At 48.1% G+C, this 25,104-nt stretch overlaps 1 protein-coding gene across 1 annotated transcript; it reads left to right on the forward strand.

Moving 5' to 3' along the window:
- Positions 1-17,162: 17,162 nt before the first annotated feature.
- LOC125102491 (tubulin beta-2B chain) lies at positions 17,163-20,374 on the forward strand. The gene is made up of 4 exons (XM_047733793.1): positions 17,163-17,348; positions 18,187-18,295; positions 18,589-18,699; positions 19,056-20,374. Exons 1-4 carry the CDS (start codon positions 17,292-17,294, stop codon positions 20,114-20,116), a joined length of 1,338 nt encoding a protein of 445 aa, XP_047589749.1. The 5' UTR covers positions 17,163-17,291; the 3' UTR covers positions 20,117-20,374.
- The last annotated feature ends 4,730 nt before the right edge of the window (positions 20,375-25,104 follow it).

Genomic DNA, 25,104 nt, shown 5'->3' on the forward strand with positions numbered 1-25,104 from the left:
CTAAGACCATATCTAATGGATTCAGGCCCCTTCAGTATTCACCCCAAACTTTAGTCTTTCTCCCCCAAAGGGTCTTCTTTATGGCCAGTCTCAGTCCATAAAACGCAACCAGCAAGCCCATGGATCATAACGGTGGCCCCTGGTTGGCACAGAAGGTCAGCCTTCTTCTGGTGAGTCCCCAAGCAGCTTTTCATCTACTCGTGCCTGTGGTCATCCTCCAAACGTGGTTGAGTTCCTACTGGGTGCCCGGCACCAAGGATATCAAAAAAGTGAAGACAAAGTTCTTTTTAGTGAAAGAAAAGGACCAGCAGAAACTCCAAAGCAGCACCACAAGCACTGGGCTGAATATAAACAGAGGGACTTCACGGAGGCTCCGGAAGGGCAGGTGGGGCCGATAGGAGAGCTTCCTGGAAGAGGTGAGAGAGCAGAGGGGAGGATGAGGAGGAGTCAGAGGGACGTGGCAGGAGCCCCCAGCAGAGCAGGGAGGGCACGGGCATGAGGGGGAGGAAGCCAGCTGGAGGAACAGCAAGGTGATCAGAAGGTGGGGACAGCATGAGAACAAAGAGGGCCCCCCCCCGGAACAGAGCCACTCAGGAAGCTATTACACAAAGAGGAAGAGGGGTGATTGGCCAAGAAAGGGCAGCAATATGGAAGAAAAGGACGGAGCCACATTTAGCAAGATGCCCTGAGTCAATACGATGGAAAACTCTCAGCTGAATGTCCGGGCACCCACTTAGAGAGGCGACCGCATCTTAAAAAGGAAGGGAATTCAGACATGTGCTACAACACGGAAGACCGTTGAGGGCGTCCTGCTCAGTGAAATAAGCCAGTTATGAAAGTACAAATTCTGGATGGTTCCAATGTATAAGGAGTTCCTAGTGTAGTCCAATTCTCAGATTCGGGAAGTGGAACGCGTTGGGGGGTGCTGCCAGGGGCGAGGGGCAGGGAAGGAGGAGGCAGTGTTTAGTGGGGACAGAGATTAATTTTGCAACCTGAGAAGACTCCAAAGATGGGTAGTGGTGATGATGGTCGCACAGCATTGAGTGAAGGTACTTAATGCCACCAAGCCATACCCCTAAAAACGATTAAGATGGTAAACGCGTATTATGTGTGTTTACTGTAATTAAAAAGAAAAAAGAAAGATGACCTTGGCTTGAAAAATCAGTCATTTTGTGAAGGAATGTAACCAAGCCCCACCACCCTAGGGGGCTTCTGTGAACTTTGTTGCCCAAAGGATAACGCGTCCTCCTCCAAGAGCCCAGAACAAGTCACAGATGACTGTTGACTCTAACATGACCCTATTTTACAGTTCTCCTAGCTTCTGAGTCAACTAATCAACTTTATGTCCAAGAGCCCCATGGGGTCAAGGGCCCACTTTCTTAACGCTGCACTCTGGAAGCCATGGCCCCAAGCCCCCCTCCCCAAAACAACTTCTCAGGATGGTAGGAAGAGCTTGTGAGGACTGGCATGAGGAGGGCAACCCCAGCCCAGCTCTGGCCCCAAGCAGTGCCTTGAGGAGATCTTATTGTCTCATCAAGAGGCTGAGGAGGCCAAGGGCCAAAGGGGAAGTAACTTGTTCACAGGCTCACAGCCGCTGGTCTGAGAGGAGAAACCAGTCTGAGCCTTTCCCACTTACGCTGCTCAACACCCTTGTTCCATATTTCCTCCAACAGCATTGAAACGCAGGTTGCCTTTCACAGGTCTGTGGCCCAGATGTTTTTCGCTGTTTGATTCCATACCCATGCTTTACCCACTCTGCTCTTCTGCTCCCTTTGTGCAATCCAAGCTCCCCTTGGAAGTAGGTGTAAGGCTTCCCTCCAGGTTAATGAAAATGTAACATAGTCACAGACTCCTTGGTCCTGTTGCATCTCCTGTATCCCACCCAGCCTGCCCCTTCCCTCCAGGCCTCTGACTGGGCCCGATTTCTAGTTGTCCAGCAAGAATGTCAACGGCAATGAACTTTCTCTGCAGAGCACATACACCTGATGCACCTGCCGGCTAGCCCATGCGGAAAGAGGTCCTTAGCCTCCGGGACGGATGCCGCACCATTCGTGGGTCAAAGTCCATCCGGGCTGAAGCCTGGGCAAGCTGCCTGAACCCTCCCCTCCCACTGATCTGTCCTGCTCCAATGCACACCCTGGAAATTCTTGCAGCAGGTGGGAGACAAACCCAGAGCAGAGGAAACACCTTCTTTTTTGGCTCCTTTTGTATCTTTCAAAATTTCATCACTAAGAGCTCAGAGCAGAGCACGGGGCTCATTGTATGGCCTTCCGAAAGTCTTGCTAGACTTCAAACTCTAGTAATGGGTAAAGGCATAAGCTATGGGACCCATAATCTGGCTTGTATGGTAAGGGTGTACTGTCTACTCATGGCTACAAATACAAACCCCCATGTGGTCACCATCACCCATTCCACGGCACCCCAATGCATGCTTTTACAGAAAAGCCCACCCCTTCCCTGCAATTCATGGTTATCTCAGTGGGCTCCTCGCTGTGCTCACCCAGGGGGCTCTGAGCCTCCGGGCTGGAGACTGGGGCCAATAAAATCCCGTGGCTGGAATGTAGCAAAGAGGGCTTGCAAAGACGGTATGCACACCTTGAACGTGGGAACATGGACACTTTCTGGGTATGCAGAGTGACAAAGAACTCTAAGGGTTTGTTTACAGATCTAAAGCTTCCATGCATGCCTTTTCTAGAAGTGTTCTGCCAGTGAACATTCTATATTCTGAAGCCTCAGCTTTTCCAAGCGGGCTTTCATACTCCCCAGTCGGTCTGGGACTTCATAGGAGAATAGCACACCTCTCCCATCAGGGATCTTGCCACCGGTGTCACTCCAGGGATGGAAATCTCTAAATTGTTCCTGAGTCCCATGCAGAGAGAGACAGAGAGCTTAGTGAGTGATGTGGAGGGAGCATGCATGGCCTGGCCTGATTTCATCCTGGAGTCAAACTCAGGGCAAGCTTGCACACCCAAACAATCCATTTCTCTTAGAGCAAGAAATCACCCTTTATGGATGGAGGAAGGACTTGGGGTTTGACCAGAAGAGGAGACTGAAATTATCATAAACCAGTGCTGGATACTGGAACTATAGGGGAAAAGTGTACATACTAAATGGAAAAAGAAAAAAAAAAAAGCATAGTGGTTGGAGAGACCTGAAAAAAGTACATTAAGTCACTGGTGAACAAAGGTTTGGGTTGGATTATGTGTAATGTGTAGAGACGTGGCCAGGACAATGGTATTCGATTGTACGTTTACTTACAGCAATACAGCTTCAGGTGACAGTTTATTAAAAGGAAAGACAATGCAAACATTTCATATACGTAAGATTAGGGAGGCACCTCCACCACAGAGGACGAGCCTGAAGGTCAAGCAGAACGGAAGCTCACCGTGTGCAGTCCGCATGTGAACACACACACATGCGTGCAATGAAACTGCGAGTTTGGTGAAACCGTGCACCTCGCCTCTCTCTAATATCACACTCACTCAGGAACCAGAGACTGACGATCGTGGGGCAAAGAGGAAAAAAAGCAAAGCTCAGTGAGACCAAATGAACAATTTTCAATCCAATCTCTGTTGCCTTTGTGCAGACCATGGGTATGAAAGAAGAGACACTCGACAAGGTTAAATTCCAGCGCGCAGCCCCACGGGCCATGTTAACCCGGCCAAGATGTGTCACCCCCGTGGTTTTTAATGACACACCTGGAACCCTGGGTGCCAAGGCGAGGAGAGTTCAAAGCCCATGGTGATGTTATCGCATCTCAAGGAAGCACGTTATTATTCTTATTATTCCCGTCTACAGATGAAAGATGCACTGGGAAGACAGGTGGGCCGGCTTGTTCAAGGTCTCCCAGCTGGTGGGTGAAAGGCTGGGGATGCAAATTTGGATGGGCATTTCTCCTTCCTGGTGATTAAGCTGCCTCTTGTGTTCCACATTAATTGGTCATGATGAAAATAGTTGCGAGATAAGAGGACCTACCTTCCAAAGCTTCTGTGGGCTCAGCTGACAATGAATAAGTATGTCTAGGAAAGTAGATACATCTTTGTATTTCTGTGTGATCTGACCTGAGCAAGAGCCCAGCAGGCGGAATTCATTTAGCATTGAAACTTTACTCTGTCCTGGCTTCAGCTAGTCGATAAAGGAGTAATATTTTTGGGGGGGGGAGTGCTGTTTAGTCTGGGTTTTCCAACACGATTTTCTCAGAAATTTAGAGGTCACCTTAATAGTGGTGATGATTCTATAATAACTAAAGACACCATTTTTTTAGGCTGAAGATCTGTTTCTTTGTTTTCAGTGAAATCCCAGGATCAGTCACTTCATTTTCCTCTATCAGGTAATTTAAGGTCATTCAGACAGAGAAAAGAGGGGGGTCAGGAAACAGAGCAGTCGGGGTGGGGGAGGAATGGAAGCTGTATTAAAGGCTGGAACCCTGTCCTTACCAAAAGCAGCAGGGAGATTGGATAATCCCGACTGCACCCGTGTAATCAGCTGTCCCAGACACGGTGTTATTACAATGCCACCTATGCCCTTCGTAACCTTTAATTACTCCCTCTCATCACGCACGTTACTTAGCAAACAAAAGAAGGAGGCATGGAAAAGAACCAAAATGGGATGAAAAACACCAACGAACAAGAAAGGAAGTAAGGAAGAAAGTTGGCAAAGCTAAGCGCAGTGCTAGTCCCAGGAGGGCGAGGGTTTACGGCTGATTCACACACTGCTGTCCTTCTGGTGGGCAGAACACAGCTTGGCACACAGAAAATATCTGTTGGATGAACTTGACGGCCTGTAACATTGTTTGAAAGATGGACTGGGTGTGTCCAGCCGGAAGACAAGGCCCTTGAAAACACAGGGGTTAGGGATTCCCCAAAAACTTAATGACCTGGAAGCCTTAGCAATATCATAAACAATCGATGAACACATATTTTGTTTGTCTCATGTATTATGTGCTGGATTTTTACAATAATGTAAGCTAGAGAGAAGAAAATGTTATTCAGAAAATTCTTAGAGAAAATCTATTGACAGTACTGCACTGTATTTATTGGGGGAAAATCCACATGTAAGTGGACCCCCACAGTTCAAACCCATGCTGTGGGGTTCAAGGGCCAACTGTGCTCTCCAAGGCCCTCAGGGTCTTACAATGGAATTCCTGGTTCACCTGGAGGGGAGGCCAGCGCCATCCCATTTTCCTTGGAAAGCCTACCAGGCCTTTTTCCTCTGCCCACCTAGGGAAAGCACCAGTATATCACACTTGGTCCTACGCCTAGAACCAAGTTTTCCCTACCTCACCTCCCACTGTGCCCTAACCCACACTCCCTGGGTTCTTCTGATCCTGAGGGAAACTGGGTCACAGACTTCACGCACCTTTAAAGTGGCAGCATGTTACCACTGTCAGAAACACATATGATTTCAAACCATTTCTAGAATAAAGGCAATGATGGGTACAAAGGAATGGGTCATGGGTGGTGGCATCCCAGACCACCTACTTCCTGAGGGAGGATGGTAGTAGAGGAGCGGACGTCCTCACCACACTTCAAATTACGGTAAGGTTTTCCTCCTTCATTTTCCAGTAGCTTGACATTTCTGAACTTTAAAAGTATTTATTAAAGTTATTTCATTTTCATAATGTTTACACTAATTTGCTAGTTACTCAAATTATAGCGACCAAAACAAAATGGTTGGGTCTTAGCTCTATCTTCAGAGTCTTCTTTATTTGTGGCCCCAAATGCACAATTTGTTTAGGGCAGCCTAAGCAAATAAAAAATTCAGTAAAAACAGTACAATGGAAATGGGTCAAAGCCTAGGGGATGTTTCCCACAGTCCATCCGTTGTCGTGGTGAAGGTCTGAGAGAGGCCTGTGAGTCGTCCTCCAAACAGCCTTGAGAAGAGGGTCAGATCTGGAGCCTGAAGACAGTTCTGATTCTTGCAAGAGGTGGAGACAATTTGTCCCTGGTCTGGGATGGGCCACAGGTGGAGCGGTCTTCTCTGGTGAGAAGAGCATGTGAGGGCCTCGATTCTTTTTTTTTTTTTTAAAGATTCCATTTATTTATTTGACAGAGAGAAATCACAAGTAGGCAGAGAGGCAGGCAGAGAGAGAGGAGGAAGCAGGCTCTCCACTGAGCAGAAAGCCCGATGCGGGGCTCGAACCCAGGACCTGGGATCATGACCTGAGCCGAAGGCAGCGGCTCAACCCACTGAGCCACCCAGGTGCCCCATGAGGGCCTCGATTCTAAGAGGCGGACCCTCTTTAGGGCGGGAAATCGTGTCGTTAAGTCCATGAGAAAGCCTGCTTTGAGTGTGCAATATTCTGAACTTTTCAAGGAAAAGCCCCACAGAAATGAGGCGTGAAAGAGGGCACAGAGGCCCAGAAACCACGTGCAGGGAGCAGGTGTCCAAGTGGACTCCATGGGCATCTTCCCGTTGAAAATCCAGGAGTTCTGACACCAACATTACCTTTGAAACTCATCACTATAAAAGGGAAGAGGTTTCTTGGCTTTATCGATGAAGGCTCCTGGAGCCCCTGTCCTAGGGAGTTTCATTCTAAAAACCTCATATGATCCCCCAGCACCATCTACAGATCACCTGGGGGCCTACCTCTTGCATAAGAGAAGAGAAATTCAGAACTCTGGCTACATGATCCATGTGGGCATGGGGTAGAGCTTGTGTGTGCCTCAAGTCAGTGGGTGCAGAAGAGAAGCAAGGTGAAGAGGATTTCTCCCGGGCCATCCTGGTTTAGCTGCATGAATTTCCATCCCAGGTCGGCATATTTCCCCTTCCACTCCAGCGAGGGCAGTGTGCCAACTGTCATGAGCTTTCTCACCATGAAGAACAGTCTGGGGTTTTATCAGGGCTCTCTGTTGGCTATAATTCATTCAACGTGTCTTCATTCCCTTGCTTGTAAGTTTTCACTTCTTCTGCAGCTGGTAACTTTCGTTGTTTCTTATCCTATTTATACCAGTCATGAATCAGCTCCTTTTTGAGAACCACAGATTTCTCTAGGTAGAGGCCATTAAGAATCAGCATTTTCCTCTGCCATGCTTTGGTTTCCAACAAAACTGCGGCCACGTGGCATGCCTAAATGACCCCTCACTGGTCAGCTCCTGTTGGCAACAAAGGACTTAGCAAAGATTTTTCTATGAGCCCTTCATCTTTCTTCTTCTCTGATTAAAAAAAAACAAAAAACAAACAAAAAAAATCCCACTCCACTGACCTTGCCGCTGTTTCAACCACATAGTGTAATGATTTAAAGTTTTAATTTCCTTCCCTCTGTGAGCAAGTCTTCTTAGATGTCTTTCTAAGAGTTCTCGTACAATACTGTTAGTCCGATAAGCACAGAGTGTTCCTTATTCCAGTCATCTTTCCACAATAACTGTTCCATATTTTTTTAAAATTTAGTCACTTTTGGGGCACCAGGGTGGCTCAGTGGATTAAGCCTCTGCCTTCAGCTCAGGTCATGATCCCAGGGTCCTGGGATCAAGCCCCACATCGGGCTCTCTGCTCAGCGGGGAGCCTGCTTCCTCCTCTCTCTCTGCCTGCCTTTCTGCCTACTTGTGACCTCTCTGTCAAATAAATAAATAAAATCTTAAAAAAAATTTAGTCATTTTCTTCTTAAGTCTGGTGGAGTTTAGACATCATCTTTCCTTTGTTGGTTTAACTTCATTGCAGCATATTTTTACCTCTGAAAGTTTGATAAAATTCCTTACAAAAATGTGATGTTTCTGTAGGGTTTCGACTTCCCAGTAGCTTGTCCTGTTTTTTAATGTGGCATCTGTCTTTAGTTCTCAAAGAAGCAGACATTCTGTTGCAATGTGATTCCTTTCTTCAAGCCCTCTGACTGTGTCACTACAGCCACTCACCTCAGACAGACTGTTATTTTGCCTTCTGAGCTCTTCCAAAGGTGGCTTTGTTGCTTTGATCATCTATCTGAAATCTTACGGTTTGTTAGGGATTCATTTTGTCACATGATCTTTTTGACCGTCTGTGCAGTCTGCTGTTCGATCACTTGATATCTTCTGCTCCTTGTGGCAGAAAAGAGCTTCCATAATAAACTGGCTAGAAACCAATTCCTTGTGAGGCAGTAATAATTCCAGTCTGCAGGAGACTCAAAGGTCTGGTAGCCTCAGGCCCTCGGCCAGGGTCACCACCAGTGTCTTGGAATAGCATTTCCAACATCCTTCATTGAAAGAAGCAGAACTTCCCCCATCTGAAGGATTGCCGTATTTCTTTCTAGTCTATATTCGGAGGCACCATTCACTCTCTCTTTGAGAGAACTACCAAAAAGCCAACCTTTCTAAGATCTATGTCTACATTCTCTGGAATCCCTTTCTTTTCCCACATGATGACTCACAGATATTATATTTCCTTAGTTCTTCTATGTTCAAAAATATTTGTTACCTTTAAAACTGAAAGGCAGGGACGCCTGGGTGGCTCAGTTGGTTGGACGACTGCCTTTGGCTCAGGTCATGATCCTGGAGTCCCGGGATGGAGTCCCGCTTCGGGCTCCCAGCTCCACGGGGAGCCTGCTTCTCTCTCTGACCTTCTCCTCGCTCATGCTCTCTCTCACTGTCCCTCTCTCAAATAAATAAATAAAATCTTTAAAAAAAAATTAAATAAATAAATAAATAAACAATACTGAAAGGCAGTATAATTGAATATACAAATACTGAGAGATACTGTCTTTGAAATTTTTATAAGAATTGTTCTCTTATCTTTTAGCATTGACTATTGTTTGGATAAGTCTGGGACAACTGTATTTTTTCCACCTTTAGGAATGACTTGATCTTTTTTCCAGGTAGCCCAAAGGATTCTTTCTTTAATGGTGAGGTCTAGGAAGTTGACTGTTTCATCTTTCCCTTACGTGCATGAAAGATGGAATTTGCACTTTTTCTCCTTCTCTTTTTGGGAGGGGGAAACACACTTCGTTCTTTCATCTCCAAACCTGCTCAAGAAGATAGCTATCTGATTAAGTGCCCTGATTTATATGCTGAGAAAGAAGACACGATCAATCAATCAATGCTGATTTCTAAGAACTGAGTTCCTTCTCTCCTTCCCTTTTGCCTTATTAGGCAATCTTCCCCAGCAGTGTCAGTCAGGTATTGCCAATGCAGGTAAGAGAGGGTGCAAGTGCAAGAAAGGACTGGGCAGCTGCTTGGAGGGAACTGAAAGATCATTCCAGAGAAGGCCCCAGTTTTCGGAACCTACCGTATCCACCATCCCGCTAGAACAGCAGAGTCTGAGAAGGATGGGACTTGACCTGGCTAGGCTGGGAGGTAATGATGAAGAAGGAGAACAGTTTCTCACTACTTACGTGCAGCGCAACCTGCTCTTGCTTCAAGTTAGAAATAACTGGGTTGGAATGCCTGGATGGTTCAGTCAGTTAAGCATCTGCCTACAGCTCCGGTCATGATCCCAGGGTCCTGGGATCAAGTCCCGCGTCGGGCTCCTTGCTCAGTAAGGATCCTGCTTCTCCCTCTGCCTGTCACTCCCCCTGCTTGTGCTCTCTTTTTACTTCTCTCTCTCTGACAAATAAATAAATAGAATATTAAGGGAAAAAAAAAAAGAAGCAGCGAGGTTTTTTCTGGTGGCGGTCTCTTTGAGGTATTTTGTTTACTCAAGGACTATTTTTTTTTGCCTATACTTAGTTCCAGGCAATATGGGAGATACAAAAGCTAATAAGACATGGTGTAGTCCCTGACATCAAGGAGTCACAAAGCAGTGGGAACCTGAGGCATCTATAGAACTTTCTCTAATCTAATCTGAAGGTTAGAGTGGGACTGGCAAGAGCATCTTTTGTAGTGTGAAGAGAAACAATGAAAATTCCTTTTTATACCTATTTCCTAGAAAAATAAGTACTCTTCAAATAGTGTTCCAGACGACACTGCTGTCCTCACAGGATGCTTCTGTCTTCTGGTCACGTGTCCTTGGGAAGGGAGGTCCTATAAGCTCTTAGTCAGGCACACTGCCATGAGGAACTCAAGTGTGGCAAGATGTTGACCAAAATAAGATGGAAAATTTTAGAAAAGTGTATCTAGAAAATTCTAGAAAAGAAAAACTGGTATCATTAATGAAGTATCTCATACTAAGTATATACATCTTGAAATACTGGCTTATGGCAATACACATATAAGTTTATGGTAAATAAATACACATATTGGGAATGTATGCTCAACTTTTCTTTTTCTACTGGAAATCTTGGTGACCACTGCTTTCATGTAATAAATGCAGCACCTATCATAGGAAGAAACTTCTGGGGGTGCGTAGCATAGGCAGTTCATTGTTCCTGGCAACTGGGGGGATAGATAGATCACAGATAGCTGAGCTGCGTCATGAAGAACGAATGAAATGTCACCAGAGGAAGAAGAGGAGAGGTCCATTCCAGGTTTATGAGGCTCTCAAAGAACAGGCCTAGAACATGGCTCAGAGAACATGGCCTAGAAGAGAGAGCAATGGGCAAGTCCAAATCTCCTGGAACATATTGTGTCTAGGTGGAGGGATGGCCAGTTTCCCTGGAAAGATGGATCACAGCCAGATTCAGAGGACCTGAATTCTACGTTAAGAGTTTGGACCAGACAGTACGAGCTATAGGGAGTCAGTGGAGATGTAGAGGAAAGAAATCCCATGGTCCATTTACTAGTCTGGTTGTCTCTGACACCACTTTCAGTTGTAAACTGGCCCAGGGAAGGGTTAGATAGACGGTTATACAGGCTCTCACAGGGTGGGGTAGGGGAGGGAGGCAGCAACAAAGTCATGGCCAGCTACTGTCCAAGGTGACAGGCAACCCCTGACAAAATTAGGAAGAAAAAGCTATGAAACTCTCCCTGCTTCCTGCCCCAAGTAATGAATATTCCGCCCCCTGGTTAACAACTGTCAATAAAAGTTAGGAAACTAACCCCCAGGGCCAGCAACTCTCTCTTCAGCTGGAGCTCGGCTAGTGTACCTTTTGCTTTAAGGAACTTTGCTGCTTCTGTTAGTCATCCACTGTACTGCGTCCTTGAATTCATTCTTGTGTCAAGACCAAGAACCTTCGGGGACGCATGGGTGGCTCAGTTGGTTAAGCAGCTGCCTTCGGCTCAGGTCATGATCCCAGCGTCCTGGGATCGAGTCCCACATCGGGCTCCTTGCTCGTCAGGGAGCCTGCTTCTCCCTCTGCCTCTGCCTGCCATTCTGTCTGCCTGTGCTCGCTCTCTCTCCTCTCTCCCTCTGACAAATAAATAAAATCTTTAAAAAAAAAAAAAAAAAGACCAAGAACCTTCGGTGACTCCTTCCAGTCTGGCTGACTCCAGGCTCCAGGGCCCAGGACTCCCCAGTTCACCTGCAAAAGAAGGAGCGATAAATGATGGCATTGTCCTTGGTTTTAGGAAAATCTATCTATCTATCTATCTATCTATCTAACATTATCTACCTTTCACTGAGAAACTTAGAGCACTATATTAGCATGTAGACAAAAATATCATTTAATATTTAAGAGATGCTAAGAAACTAATCCTGTGTTGTTGTTGTTGTTTTTTATTTTCAACTCTGGTGAAATGCACAAAACACAAAACGTATCATCTTAGCCATTATTCAGTATGAATTCCGTGGTATTAAGTACCTTCTCTAAATGCTGTGCAGCCATCACCACCATCTATCTCCGGAACTCTTTTCATCTTGTAAAACTGAAACTGTCTCTATTAAACATGAACTCCCCATTATCCCCTCCCCTCAGCTCCTGGCAACACCCCCTCCCCACCATTCTTTCTCACTCTATGAATCTGACTATTCTACAGACTTCGTATACACGAAATCATATAACATTTGTCTTCTGAGAGCTGGTTTATTTCCTTAGCTTCATGGCTTCAACGTTCATTCATCCATGTTGTGTCGGGATTTCCTTTTTTTAAAAACTGAGCGATAATCCTTTGTATGTGTATGCCACATTTTATTTCATCTGTCAATGAGCACTTCAGTTCTTCCACCCTTTTGCTGTTGTAGATAATGTCACTGTGAACATGGGTATTCAAATATCTCTTTGAAATTCTGCTTTCAAGTCTTCTGGGTATATGTGATAAATAGTATCTCTTAGTAAGTTTCCTTTCTACCGGGTTATTTTGAAAGAGGTAGTGAGTTTTCCCGGAGATTCCCTTAATGCATTATTTTTTTGAAAATACACCACGGATATGTGGTGGCACTGAAACATGGGTTCGGCATGTCAAGCCCTTAAGAGTTCCTGTTCAGAAGCTGACCTGTTTCCTTTCTCAGTGAAGATGTAGTTAATATCCACCAGGCATCTCAGTCCAAGAGACAAAGAGTGTTACCACAGGGACCTGTATATCTGTCTATCGGAATACAGAGGGGTTTTTGTTTTGTTCTTTTTTTTTTTTTTTTTTTTTAAGTAGGTTCCATGCCTCACATGGAGCCAAACACTGGGATTGAACTCATGACCCTGAGACCAAGACCTGAGCTGAGATCAAGAATCAAAGGCTTCACCAACTGAGTCACCCAGATGCCCCTCAATACACAGTTTTAATTTTATTTCAATGGCAAGCAAAGGTCCCGGGGTAGAAGTACAAGACTAAGGGGAGCTGCCTAGACCGTGCTGAGCAGCAGCTGCTGGTGGAACAGCCCCGAAGGTGGGGAGGCAGACCTGCGAGCCGGTTAGTCCACAGCCTCTGCCGCTGGCTCTGAAAATGGCTCCGGAAACCTATTTGCGCGAGTGCGCTCAGTTCATTTCATAAGGGATTTGTTTATAAATTTGTGGACTTCACACTACACCTTGCAAGAGACATCCTGTCGATCATAGCATTCTGTAATGTTCCCATTTAAGGCGACTTTCTACTTCTCTGTTTCTGCACAGTCCGGCTCTGGGTGGTGAGATGCCATTTACCTAGGATTCACAGAGCGAGCATTCTCCGGCTCCCTCTCCCCCCGCCCAAGGATCGCACAGATACTGTGGGGGAGGAGAGGCTGCTTATAAAAGAGAGGCGGTGCCTCGGAAAGCCTGGGCTCTACTCCCTCTGTCCATTTGTATGACAAAGAAGGCAAAAATCTCTGGTGAAAACTCAGCGCTCTCCGCGGGGACTGAGGCCATTTTAACCCAAATTCGAACTCGGACAACGGGAACACAGCCAGCCTTACCGAGAAACAAAAGTGAATATCTCCGCACTGCCCCGCACTCATGGACTCAGAATTTTCCCTGCTCATTCTAGTCTTTTGTTACCTGGGCCGGCTGGTTCCCCGGGAACCCCAGGATCTCGGAAGGGCAGGGGCTCTGAGACTCCCAGCCCGGCAATCCCCGGACTAAAGAGCACCAGGGCAGCTCTCCCGGGAGCTGCCGGCTCCTCATCGGGGAAGGGGAAGACCTGGGAGAGAAAAAAGGGAGGACAGTGGCATAGGAACAGAGACAGTGACAAAGCTGAGGAGGGGCCCAGGGAGCCCGTGCACCACCTCCTCGCCTCAGTCACGCTATGGGGCTGCGACCCCTTCCTCTGGGCATTCGACTTCTTTACGTCGATGTTCGGACTGGTAGCTTTCCAATATTTCTAGCTGGAGAGTATTGAGAAGGGCGGAAAAAAGGAAATAATGATGGATTTGCAATTTCTTTCAATTCTTCTTCATTCATTGGCCAAGTGTCGGTTGCCTAGGAAACCGCGTGCAGCTCGCCCCGGAGTAGGCTGTCCGGCTACCCCGGATTTGGGCTGTGTATTAAGTGGTGAATGCAGGCAGGCAGTAAGGAAACCGGAAAGCTACATGTCTTGTAATTTCAGCGTGTTAAAAACAAAAACAAACAAACAAACAAAACTTGCTTTAAGAAAACAATGCTTTTAGGGGCGCCTGGGTGGCTCAGTGGGTTAAGCTGCTGCCTTCGGCTCAGGTCATGATCTCGGGGTCCTGGGATCGAGTCCCGCATCGGGCTCTCTGCTCAGCAGGGAGCCTGCTTCCCTCTCTCTCTCTGCCTGCCTCTCCATCTACTTGTGATCTCTCTCTGTCAAATAAATAAATAAAATCTTTTTTAAAAAAAAGAAAACAATGCTTTTATAAAAATTCACTACCAAATCAGCAGTACAATGCTCCCTATCAGACTTCAATTAATTAAAACAATGACTCTGTGTGTAATCATAGAGAAATGTAAAATCACTTGAGGATTTGCCATTGAATATACTCTGAATATTGTGAGAGCTTTATTAGCCTCAGGGATATCTCACTCAACCTCAGCCACCCAATCTGTTAGGCATAAAATAAATGTTGGATTTTATTTTATGCTGCCTTATTTCTACAACTGTCTGTGGAAGGGAAATTTTAGAAATACTGGTACATGATTAAAGCTAATAGCCTGTAAGTGAAGGTGAAATATATTGTCCTGACACCTTTCACGTCTGATATACAATGACCTAGGTGGAGAAGAATTGTGTATAATTCACAAAAAGAAAGGCTGGAGGACCCCACAGAGACCGAATCTATTTACGCTCTGGAGGCTCCTTACTAGCCTCTCCTCGGGAGCTGTACGGAATAAAGCTGATAAGGATTAGCAGCAGATAAACGGAAAGAGGGGGGGGGAAGATTTGGCTGTCATCAACGCTCAGCCTTCCGACACAAAATCAGCTTCTTGCGAAAATAAAAATGTGCAGCAGCGTAATTCCAAATTGGGAAGGGGAGGGGGCATGCAGAGGCGTAAAGCCCTTAACAGAAGCGCCGGCTCCGCAGAGGCTGGGGTGGGCGATAGTACCCGCAGAGGTATGAAAGGGAGGGCATCCGGGCTTTCCGAAGAGTGAGTTGCAGCCTCCCCCATCCCAAGCCTTCTCCCCTAAAATAAACCCGAGAGGAAAGGGCCTTTTATCCACATAATCTCGACTCGCGTTTTCACCCGACACTCCGCGGCAATCTGGCTCTGAAACCGAAGCTGAGCAAATAAACCGTTAGGTGAGGGAGGCTGGCGACCGGCTCAAATTTCCCGGCCTGGAGCAGAGCCCCTGGAGCGCCTCGTACGTACCAGGGTTGCCCCTTGGCGCTGGCCGCCAGGTGCTCACTGCTGGGCGCACGTCTACACAAAGCGCGGGTGCAGCCCCAGCTAGGGGCCTTCCCACGCGGCTCGCTCCCACGGGAGCCGCCACCCCCAGGTCCGGGTGCGGACACCAGCCACAGCTCTTTTGGCCTGAAAAAGGTCACCATCCCCGAGGGCTAGGACGCCTGCAAGCCGGGATTCCAGCCTGAACCCTGTTTTTAACTTGCCGTGGGATCTTGGGAAACGTTCACCCTCGACGCTTCTGCGTCTGTAGGAGCTGAGTTAGAAACTCGGGGTTCTAGGTCCTTGCAACTCTTAAATGGGGCATGTGGGAGGCTCTTCTGCTCCTCTGCCTCTCGCCCGACCCATCCTAACCCCAAGAAGGGAAGCGGTGTCTGGGGAATTCTGTCCCGAAGGTTCAGTCTGGGCGCCATGGGTGTTTGGGGAGGCTGGGCTTTTGTTCTCCCGGTTTCTCTTTGTGCACTGGAATTGAGTTGAAAGCCCCCCTTCCACCTCCCAGCGGGAGAGAAAGGCGGTGACAGCTTGCTGATAGTTGTGGGAGGGTCTCACTCAACAGCTGCAGTCTCCGCTCCCCCACGGGAACCCGAGTCATTCGGCCCTTCTCGCCAGAGGATGAAAAGGGGTCACGTCACCTCGCCGACGACCCGTCCGGAGTCCAGAAGGGGAGGGGCGCTTCACCCATAGAATTGCAGGGGCCAGGTTCCAGGTCAGTAGTGAACATTTCAGCTACCCTTTCCGCTACAACCCTTGAACGCAAGCAGGATGAGCACCCTCTCCCCAGCCCCCACATACATACACACGAAAAATAACAAAGAGATCAATCATCTCCTTCGACCACCTAGAAACTGCGGATTTGAGTGTCAGTGCTCGGAGTCTGCGCACGCGCTCTGTGCGTGTCAGGGTCTCGGATGGCTGCTCCCTCGCTGTGCCGCAGTTTTTAGGCGTGTCCCTCATCCCCACCAACAGCAGGAAGGTTGGGGACCTCGTGGCGGCCTCAGGGTCCGGCACCTGATTGAACGATAAGAGTGTTAGCGGTGTAGTGGGCTGTAATGATCACCCGCGGAACCCATTTCCCTACTGGACAATAGATGAACGAAACCCAGAGAGGGAGAGCGAAGGGGGTGTGATTTTTAAAACTAGGCTGTGGGAGTTATCCCATACGTTTGTGAGCCCTTTGTTCTGCCGCAGCCCCGCCCCCCGGACCCCACCCTCGTTCTGACCGCTGAACTGTACCCGTGCGCGGACAGCCACACCCACCCCATCCACTCCCAAGAAACAAAAAGCCAGCCCGAGAGGTGGAGGGGTCTTTGGTACCAGCCAGGAAGCTGGGGACTCTTGGACAGGGTCGGATGGGGCTGGAAGGGATGCGGAGGTTGCCCCACCCCTGGATGCAGCAACCGCAGTGAGAGGGAACCAGCCCTTGACAGAGACAAAACGGAGAGCAGGCGGATGCTGGGGGCAGGACGAAGGTCCCCCGGGGCTCCAGGGATTTGGGGGTCCAGGGTCACGGCTCTTCAGACCCCACAGCCTGATCACACACAATTTTCTCCCGGGCTCGTCCAAGGCTCTGTGTGACGAGGGTTCGGCCGCTGGACAGTCTTTGGCTTCTAGGGCTGGGGAAAGAGGCAGTGGTCTCACCAGGGGCGGGTAGCTTAGGGATTTCCGGCCGTTGGCCGAGGAGGCGTCTCAGTCAGCGCTGGCAGTGCAACCTACGCCACCCTCTACCCTTCCACCTGCCAGCACCGGGAGCACAGCGCACCTGAGGGCCTCTCCACCTGCTCCAGTCTCTGCTCACCCTATCCAGTGCCAGCTCTCCCCACCCCCCACCGGCCTGCCACAGGGGTCGCCCTCGCTTCGCCACCCTCCCACCCTCAGTTCCTTCACCTACCCCCCAATTCTCAGTTCCCAGCTCTTTCACCTCCCCCCGCCCCAAGTCCTAGACAATGCCCACGCCTCCACCCTACTACCCCAAACCCCCACTCCTCGCCCGGTCCGCAAGCCTGTGCTGATTGGCTGCGGGCCCAATGTCCAGCCCCCAGGATGGTCCTTGGGGCTCGGAGCATTACGTCAGCGGGGCCTGAAGAGCTCTAGCGCGAAGGGGACTGGGGGGCTCGGGCTGGGGGCGCGGCCTACGCAGGCCGCCCCACCCTCCTTGCATAAAAGGCTGAGTCCTCTGGGCCGGCGCTCTCAGCCAGTAGGTTCCCGAGCGCGTTGCTGGTGACCCCACAGTGGGTGTTTAAGGGAGGACGGGACAGACTGACCAGACGCCGACAAGAGCCCGAAGAAGCTAGCAAGCACCATGCGTGAGATCGTGCACATCCAGGCGGGCCAGTGCGGCAACCAGATCGGTGCCAAGGTGGGCGCGCCGGGAGGGGAGGGGTCCAGAGGGGTGGGGTGCCCCGGCCTGAAGGCCCTCGGAGTTCCTCCGCGAAAGCCCCGACCTGAGCAGGCCCGGGGCTCCCCAGGCACAGACCTTCCCGGCAGCTTTGTGCGGCCGTGTGGGGCGTGGGCTCGGAGGCGACTTGGTGGGGGTTGGGGGGAGGAACCTCGCTTTCATTTTTGCGGTAACTCATTTGGAATCCCGGCCACTCCTCGGCGCCCGCTTATCCCCTGCTCCTCCCTTGGCCAGGCAAGCTTGCCTGGAGAAGGCGCGGGTGTGTCCGCGAGGTTGTGCGCACGGGTTTACAGGAGCGGCCCGGACGCGGGTAGAAATGGTTTTATCCGCTAGACCCGCAGTCGAGCTGTGGGGGAGGGGAGAAGAGCGATTGTCTTGAGGTCTCTGGACGTGCTTTGAATCTCAAACCGCCCTCCTTCCGTTCCCTCCTTTCCCTGCTCCCCAGCCCACCCCCTCTGCGCCGCCTGGAGTCCCTGAGCGCCCGCCTCCCGCCGCCGCCCGAAGCTGCGACTCTGAGCGCGAAACTCCGCGGCCGCGCTAGCCCTTGACTTGCAGCTCTAAGCCTCCCCGCCCACCGCCACCCGAAGGGACCCCCGCCTCCTGCCGCCGGCAGCTGTTCGCCAGGGAAACGCCCAATTTCAACTTTCTGACCCTGCACGATACAAGCCTTACGGCTGAGCCGGGTCACGCTGCCTGAAAGCTGAGGTTTTTGGAACTGAGTCGGGGGCTTTTTATTGTGAGACTCATTCCCCCTTTGAGGGCTGGGCATGGCTAAATGCAAACTTTTTCTGTGTCTTAGTTTTGGGAGGTCATCAGTGATGAGCATGGGATCGACCCCACTGGCAGTTACCATGGAGACAGTGATTTGCAGCTGGAGAGAATCAATGTGTACTACAATGAAGCCACTGGTAATTGCTTTGCCGGCACGCCCCCCCCCCCCATTTTAATTTTTTACTCTCCTGTCCCCAGGACTTACTCCAGGAGTGTGGCCCCGGGGGAGGGTGGACCAGCGGATTTAGGATTCCCACTGTTTCACTGGAGCAATTTAGGGGGCGCGTTCACAACCAAGGCCTTTGAGAATGTGATGGGTTCTGTGTCCTTCTTTGTTTGGGGACAGCAGTAGTGCCTGCAAAAGGGGAAAAAAGGCTTTCTCTTTAGAACTCTCTGCTTGCACATTTAAGTCTAGCTGTCTTCCCTCCAGGTAACAAGTATGTTCCCCGGGCCATCCTGGTGGACCTGGAGCCGGGCACCATGGACTCCGTCAGGTCTGGGCCATTCGGCCAGATCTTCAGGCCGGACAACTTCGTGTTTGGTGAGTGATTGACATGGCTGATGGCATGGGAGGCTCATTTGACACAGTACAGCTCAGGGTGGAGGCGTATAGCCGCCTAAGGGAGAGTACTGTATGAAGAACATCCCCTTGTGGGCCCATTCAGTCTTAATATAATCTAAAACAAATTTACCTTTCAACCTTTAATAGCCAGGTATTTCTGGCCTTCCTTGTTTATAATTATATCTCTAACCAAATATTTTAATGTCTGGCCATTTTGGTGGTAATGTGAGATAATCTTATCTGAACACTGACTCATTGATCTATATTAAGGGGTTTAAGGTAAAAAAGAATTTAATCCAGTCATCAGTGACTTATAAAGTGTCTCCCTCTGGCAGGCCAGAGTGGTGCGGGAAACAACTGGGCAAAGGGTCACTACACAGAGGGAGCCGAACTGGTGGACTCGGTCCTGGACGTGGTGAGGAAGGAGTCAGAGAGCTGTGACTGTCTGCAGGGCTTCCAGCTGACCCACTCACTGGGGGGCGGCACGGGGTCCGGGATGGGCACGCTGCTCATCAGCAAGATCCGGGAGGAGTACCCAGACCGCATCATGAACACCTTCAGCGTCATGCCCTCGCCCAAGGTGTCCGACACGGTGGTGGAGCCCTACAACGCCACCCTGTCCGTGCACCAGCTGGTGGAGAACACGGATGAGACCTACTGCATCGACAACGAGGCCCTGTACGACATCTGCTTCCGCACCCTGAAACTGACCACCCCCACATACGGAGACCTCAACCACCTGGTGTCGGCCACCATGAGCGGCGTCACCACCTGCCTGCGCTTCCCGGGCCAGCTGAACGCCGACCTGCGCAAGCTGGCCGTGAACATGGTGCCCTTCCCGCGCCTGCACTTCTTCATGCCCGGCTTCGCCCCCCTGACCAGCCGGGGCAGCCAGCAGTACCGCGCGCTCACGGTGCCCGAGCTCACACAGCAGATGTTCGACTCCAAGAACATGATGGCCGCCTGCGACCCGCGCCACGGCCGCTACCTGACCGTGGCCGCCATCTTCCGCGGCCGCATGTCCATGAAGGAGGTGGACGAGCAGATGCTCAACGTGCAGAACAAGAACAGCAGCTACTTCGTCGAGTGGATCCCCAACAACGTGAAGACGGCCGTGTGCGACATCCCGCCGCGCGGCCTCAAGATGTCGGCCACCTTCATCGGCAACAGCACGGCCATCCAGGAGCTGTTCAAGCGCATCTCGGAGCAGTTCACGGCCATGTTCCGGCGCAAGGCCTTCCTGCACTGGTACACGGGCGAGGGCATGGATGAGATGGAGTTCACCGAGGCCGAGAGCAACATGAACGACCTGGTGTCCGAGTACCAGCAGTACCAGGACGCCACGGCCGATGAACAGGGGGAGTTCGAGGAGGAGGAGGGCGAGGACGAGGCTTAAAGTCACGAAGGAAAGCAGGTTAGGGAAAGTCCAGAAGGAAAGCACGGGGGAGGGGGGCTTAGTGGTGAAAATCTCTTGGCAGTTGAAGGAAAGAAGCATGGTCTTCTCTAGGTGTGTGCGCTGGTTCTCTGGTGCTCTTCACTGTTGCCTGTCATTTTTTTTTTCTTTTTGTAATATTGATGACATCAATGTAACATTTGAGATATTTCTGAACTACTGTTGTAATGGCTAAAATCACATAAAACGTTTGTGTCCTAATGGTGTCCTCTCTTCTGTCTCCTTCTTCTCCTTTTTGACTTCTTTATTATGGTTTTGCCTGTTAACTTTCAGAACACATCATATTAAATTCTTCCTCTAGAAAAGGGGAGGGATAGGTAAAAGTTCAAATGAATTTACTCTGTCGTTATGGGAAAACCAAACCAACCACAATCATACCCAATATAAGATGTGACATCAGTGCGAATCTGTAAATACCCTTAAATATTTTATTAGTCGAAAGGATACCTCCTTGAAAGCACACTAAGTGTAATTTTGTTTAGAAATCCTTCTATATCTTTACTTCTTAAAAAGAATTTTTTTTTTTTTGAATAGTTACTACTTGCATATAGCACACAATTCTAAAGGATAGAGAGTGGAAAGGAAGTCTCTTCCTCCTTGCTACAGTTTTCCTCCCTGGAGGGGAACCATGCATACCACTGTTGTCTCTCCGGCATCCTTGCAAAAATGTTCCATTTATCTTCAAATGGATGTAGGTTATTCCCTTTTTTTCTCTCTTCACACATCTTATGATGATAGTAACACTGTTGTGCTGCCTCTTTCCTTCACTGAACAGTATGTTTAAAACACAGAGCTTCCCACAGTACCCATTATGTAATCTTGCCATACTTTATTTCACTGGTTCCCTACCAATGGCCATGTAGGTTGTCTATGCTTTTTTTTTCCATAGTGCCCCAGTGAATAATTTTGTGCATATATCATTGTGTATATGAGACCAGCTATCCTGCAAATTTCTCTGTGGAGATTTTCTGCCCCCATTACACCACGTTCTATCTTAGATTGGGCGAGTCAGTTTCTCATCTGGGAAGCAGAAGTGGAGTGTTAAGTTATAAACAAATGTACATTTATTTACATACCCCTATAGGATTAAAAAAATGTAGGCTTAGGATTTTTCTAATGTTTAGACAAATGCAAAATTAGGAAAAAATATTACTCTAAATCTGACCCTATATTTATTTCATTCTAGTTGGTTCTACTGCATCAATGTTTTTTAAAAGAAAGAGAAAGAGAAAAAATGAGGGTTGGATAAGGGATTTCCACATTAAAGAGGCCGAAGAATATATGAAGATGGTTCCAAGGAAAAGTGTGAACAGTATCTACATAATGTTAAAATGGCCTCCAAAATGGAAAAGAGCAGCAGTTTACAAGTATTTGGCTGTTATAAAAACTAGACCTAGTGACGAGTAGGGTCAAACGGATCAGAGTCAGTGACTTCTTCAATTTTCTATATTCAACAGTGAACTGGCTGGTGCCATTCATGCTGAGCTGGTGTAAAGCTTCCAACAACTTAATTGAAGGGTAACATTGGTTTTTAATGCCCTGAATACTGGGTCAGCTGCCAGGGCCCCCTGGATCCTTGGCCATGCGTTCCCCACAACCTGTCAGACTCATGATCGGTTACTTCGGAGAAGGCAGGGATTGCTGCCAGGTGCTTGTTGGCGTAGTGTAAGTATCCTGCTTCTTTTTCCCACCTTGTGAGAGGGGGACAGGCAGGCAGCCGGCAGGCCATCCTGCTAGCCTGTCAGCATACGCACGTGTGCACATGGCTAGAGCCTCACTTCAGCGTGATTAAAACAGCAGGTGCCAGACTGACCTGTCAAGCAGATGCTCCGGGGCAAAGCTTTCAAAGCACAGTTGTATGAAGACGACTTGAAATGCATGCTTAGGAAAACAGTTCAAAAACAAGAAAATGTGGACTAACACTTCGATTAAAAGATTCTTTTGGAAACTCTTAGTTTCCTTTGTTACATTACCATTGTGTGATGGAATTTGGAGTGATGGTCATGGTCATGGTGGTGGTGGTGGGCAGGGGGGTGGGGATGGTGGTGTGTGTGTGTGTGTGTTCAACCCTTTACAAAGGAAATGTTCTATCACTCCCTGATGTACCACCAGGAGGATATTCACTTTGAGACAGACGCAGCATACAAATTATAACAGGTATTGGGATGTGATAAAAATTCGAAGATTAGGATGAGGGAGGAGGAGCTGGAGTCGCCTTAAGGTCTTCCCAAGAGTCCAGAAGGTACAGTAACATATGTTCCAAATTTTTGCCTGCACCTCTACACCAGACCCAGAGGTGATCTTAGACTATGTTAGATTTTCCGTTTCATCACAAGGTTGCTAGATTAATAGAAATTTGAACCAAAAGCAACCTTAAGAGGTCGTCTGGTTTGACCTCCTTACTTTGTAAGGAAAGAGGTTGAGGCTCAGAGTCTTGTCTAAGATCACTTAATTTTTTCTGTACAAATCACATTGTGGACTTAGCGTTCTTTTCTCTACAGCTGCCTCTCTCAGGTCCTGTTATGTACAAGGCCACTTGAACGGAAAGAGAAAGTCCCTGGCTTCCAGAAAAAAACTCAAAGATGTCCCTCGGTCTGTAGCTCAACATCCCTGGATGGGTTGGGCAGAGATGAAGTGCTGAAAGGCTTTTGTTTCTAGTGGGGTCACTGTTTGACAGACTATGCTGAATTTCCTGGTTCCAAAAATACCATATATACAATATCCTAATGTAATTCTGATTGCAAGATATTCTGGGGCATGGTTATTGTGAAAATGAGTAGGAAAGTAATGAGTAATAAATAGCACTTTGGAGTGCCACCCTTTACACATCCTCATTTTAATTAAGATGTGACATATACTAGACAAAGCTATTTGACATCTACTCTAATGCCGATTTCTTCCCATTATTCAAAAGATATTATATTGTGTAGTCCTGCTTTTTTAAGTGTACCTCAAAGCTGAGCTATTTACTCGCAATCTGACTCATTCGTACCTTTGTTTCTTAGAGGCCTTTTCCCTATCCATCCTGTTCCTCATGTTTTTTAGTTTGGTTTGGTTTGGTTTTTAGAGAGAGAGAGAGTGCACACGCTGGGATGTAGGAAGTGCAGAGGGAGAGGAAGAGAGAATCCCATGATTCCCACGAAGTGCAAAACCCAATACGGGGCTCCATCTCTCAATCCTAAAATCATAACCTGAGCTGAAATCAGGAGTCAAACCTTTAACTGAGTGAACCACCCAGGCGCCCCTTTCGTCATGTTTTTCTTAAGGCACGCTTGCCAGCACATACCCAAGAGAAGCCTATCTGAGCACAGCCTATTTCACTCAAAATGTTTAGTTTTTCTCTTAACCGAGATAAAATTGTCATGCCATAAAAGTCACCATGCATAAGGGTACAAATGAGTGAGTGTTAGTATATTCACAGAGTTGTGCAACTATTACCACTATGTAATGGCAGAATCATCACCCAAAATTCAAACCCCATGCCCATTGGCAGTCCCTCCCCAGCCCCTCTTCCCTCCATCTGCTGCACAACCACTAATCTTTCTCTCACTATGGATTTGCCTATTCTGGACTTTTCATATCAATGGAATCATACAGTAGATGTGGTCTTTTGTGTCTGGCTTTATTTTTATTTTTTCTTTTTTACTTAGCATAATGTTTCGAAGGGTCATCCATGTTGTAGCATGCTTTAGTACATCATTCCTGTTTATGGATGAACACTACTGCGGTGTACAGATATGCCACATTTTGTCTATCCATTCATCAACTGGTGGACACTTCTGTTGTTTCTACTTCTTAGCTATTAAGACTAATGCTACTATGAACATTCATTTACAAGTTTGCATGTGTGTATATGTTTTCATTTCTCCTGGATATACATCTCGGAGTGGAATTGTTGGGTCATGTGGTGGTAATTCTATGTTCACAATCATTTTGACTTCCACCTAAGGATGGAAATGCTTTCGAATTTTCCCAGAAGTCCAGGATAGAATAGAGATCAGACAAGCCCTGGCTTTTGCATTTGGGCATCCATATAGAGTCTTAAAATTATAGTTATAGAAATGGAGGAGACTGTAGGGCGCTAACATGACTCCATCAGTTTACAAATGAGGAAATGAAGCCTCATTGCTTAATTAGCAATGTTCCCTGGTCACTGTCTCTATTAGGGCTGATATTTGGTTTCTAGCAACAGTGACTCTGAATTATTTTTTTCCTCTCACTTAAAAAATTGTAGAGACACATGGTCTAGGCCATGTGGCTCCAGAAATCCTCTTTCTGCTCTACTGATCCTTGTCACTGGCCTTCAGACTCACATTCCCCTCAGGCCACAGAATGGCCACTGCAGCTCTGGTCATGATACCTAGTTCTAAGCAAGGAAGAGTGGGAAGAAGAAGGGCAAAAATGTACCTTCCAGCTGAGTCAGCCACTTTAAAGATTATGTCAAGGGTTCCCTGCCCTGCCCCCACCAATGGCTTCTACTTGTACTTCCTTTTCTGCAGGGAAGGCTGAACAAAGGAGGCTTTTAGATGGGTGCATTATCCAGCCCCCCAACCATGTAAAGGTTCTATTAGGAAGGAAGCAGTGGAGAATAGACACTATATGGGAAAATGGTAGTTTTCTCCATAATTAAAGAACGGCTAAGAAGTGACATTGACTCAGATCTTTCTACTCCTCATCCAGTGCTCTCCAAAGACGTCAGTTTGCAAGGGTCGTCATGAAGCTAAGAGTCCTCGTTTTCTAAAACAGAGAGCTGAAAACTGAATGAAACATTTCTTGATTCAAATTTCTGAATCAAAATGTTTACTTACTTTTCAGCATTTCTAACTTGTAGTCAACTGAGGACAGCACATGTCCGTGACTTCAAGAGAAATTCCTATCAATGACCTATAATGAAATGGCCATATTAGGTTGGGCTGATCATGAACATTTAT

The sequence above is a fragment of the Lutra lutra genome, chromosome 6 (genome assembly GCF_902655055.1).
Source record: "Lutra lutra chromosome 6, mLutLut1.2, whole genome shotgun sequence".
Taxonomy (NCBI): Eukaryota; Metazoa; Chordata; class Mammalia; order Carnivora; family Mustelidae; genus Lutra; species Lutra lutra.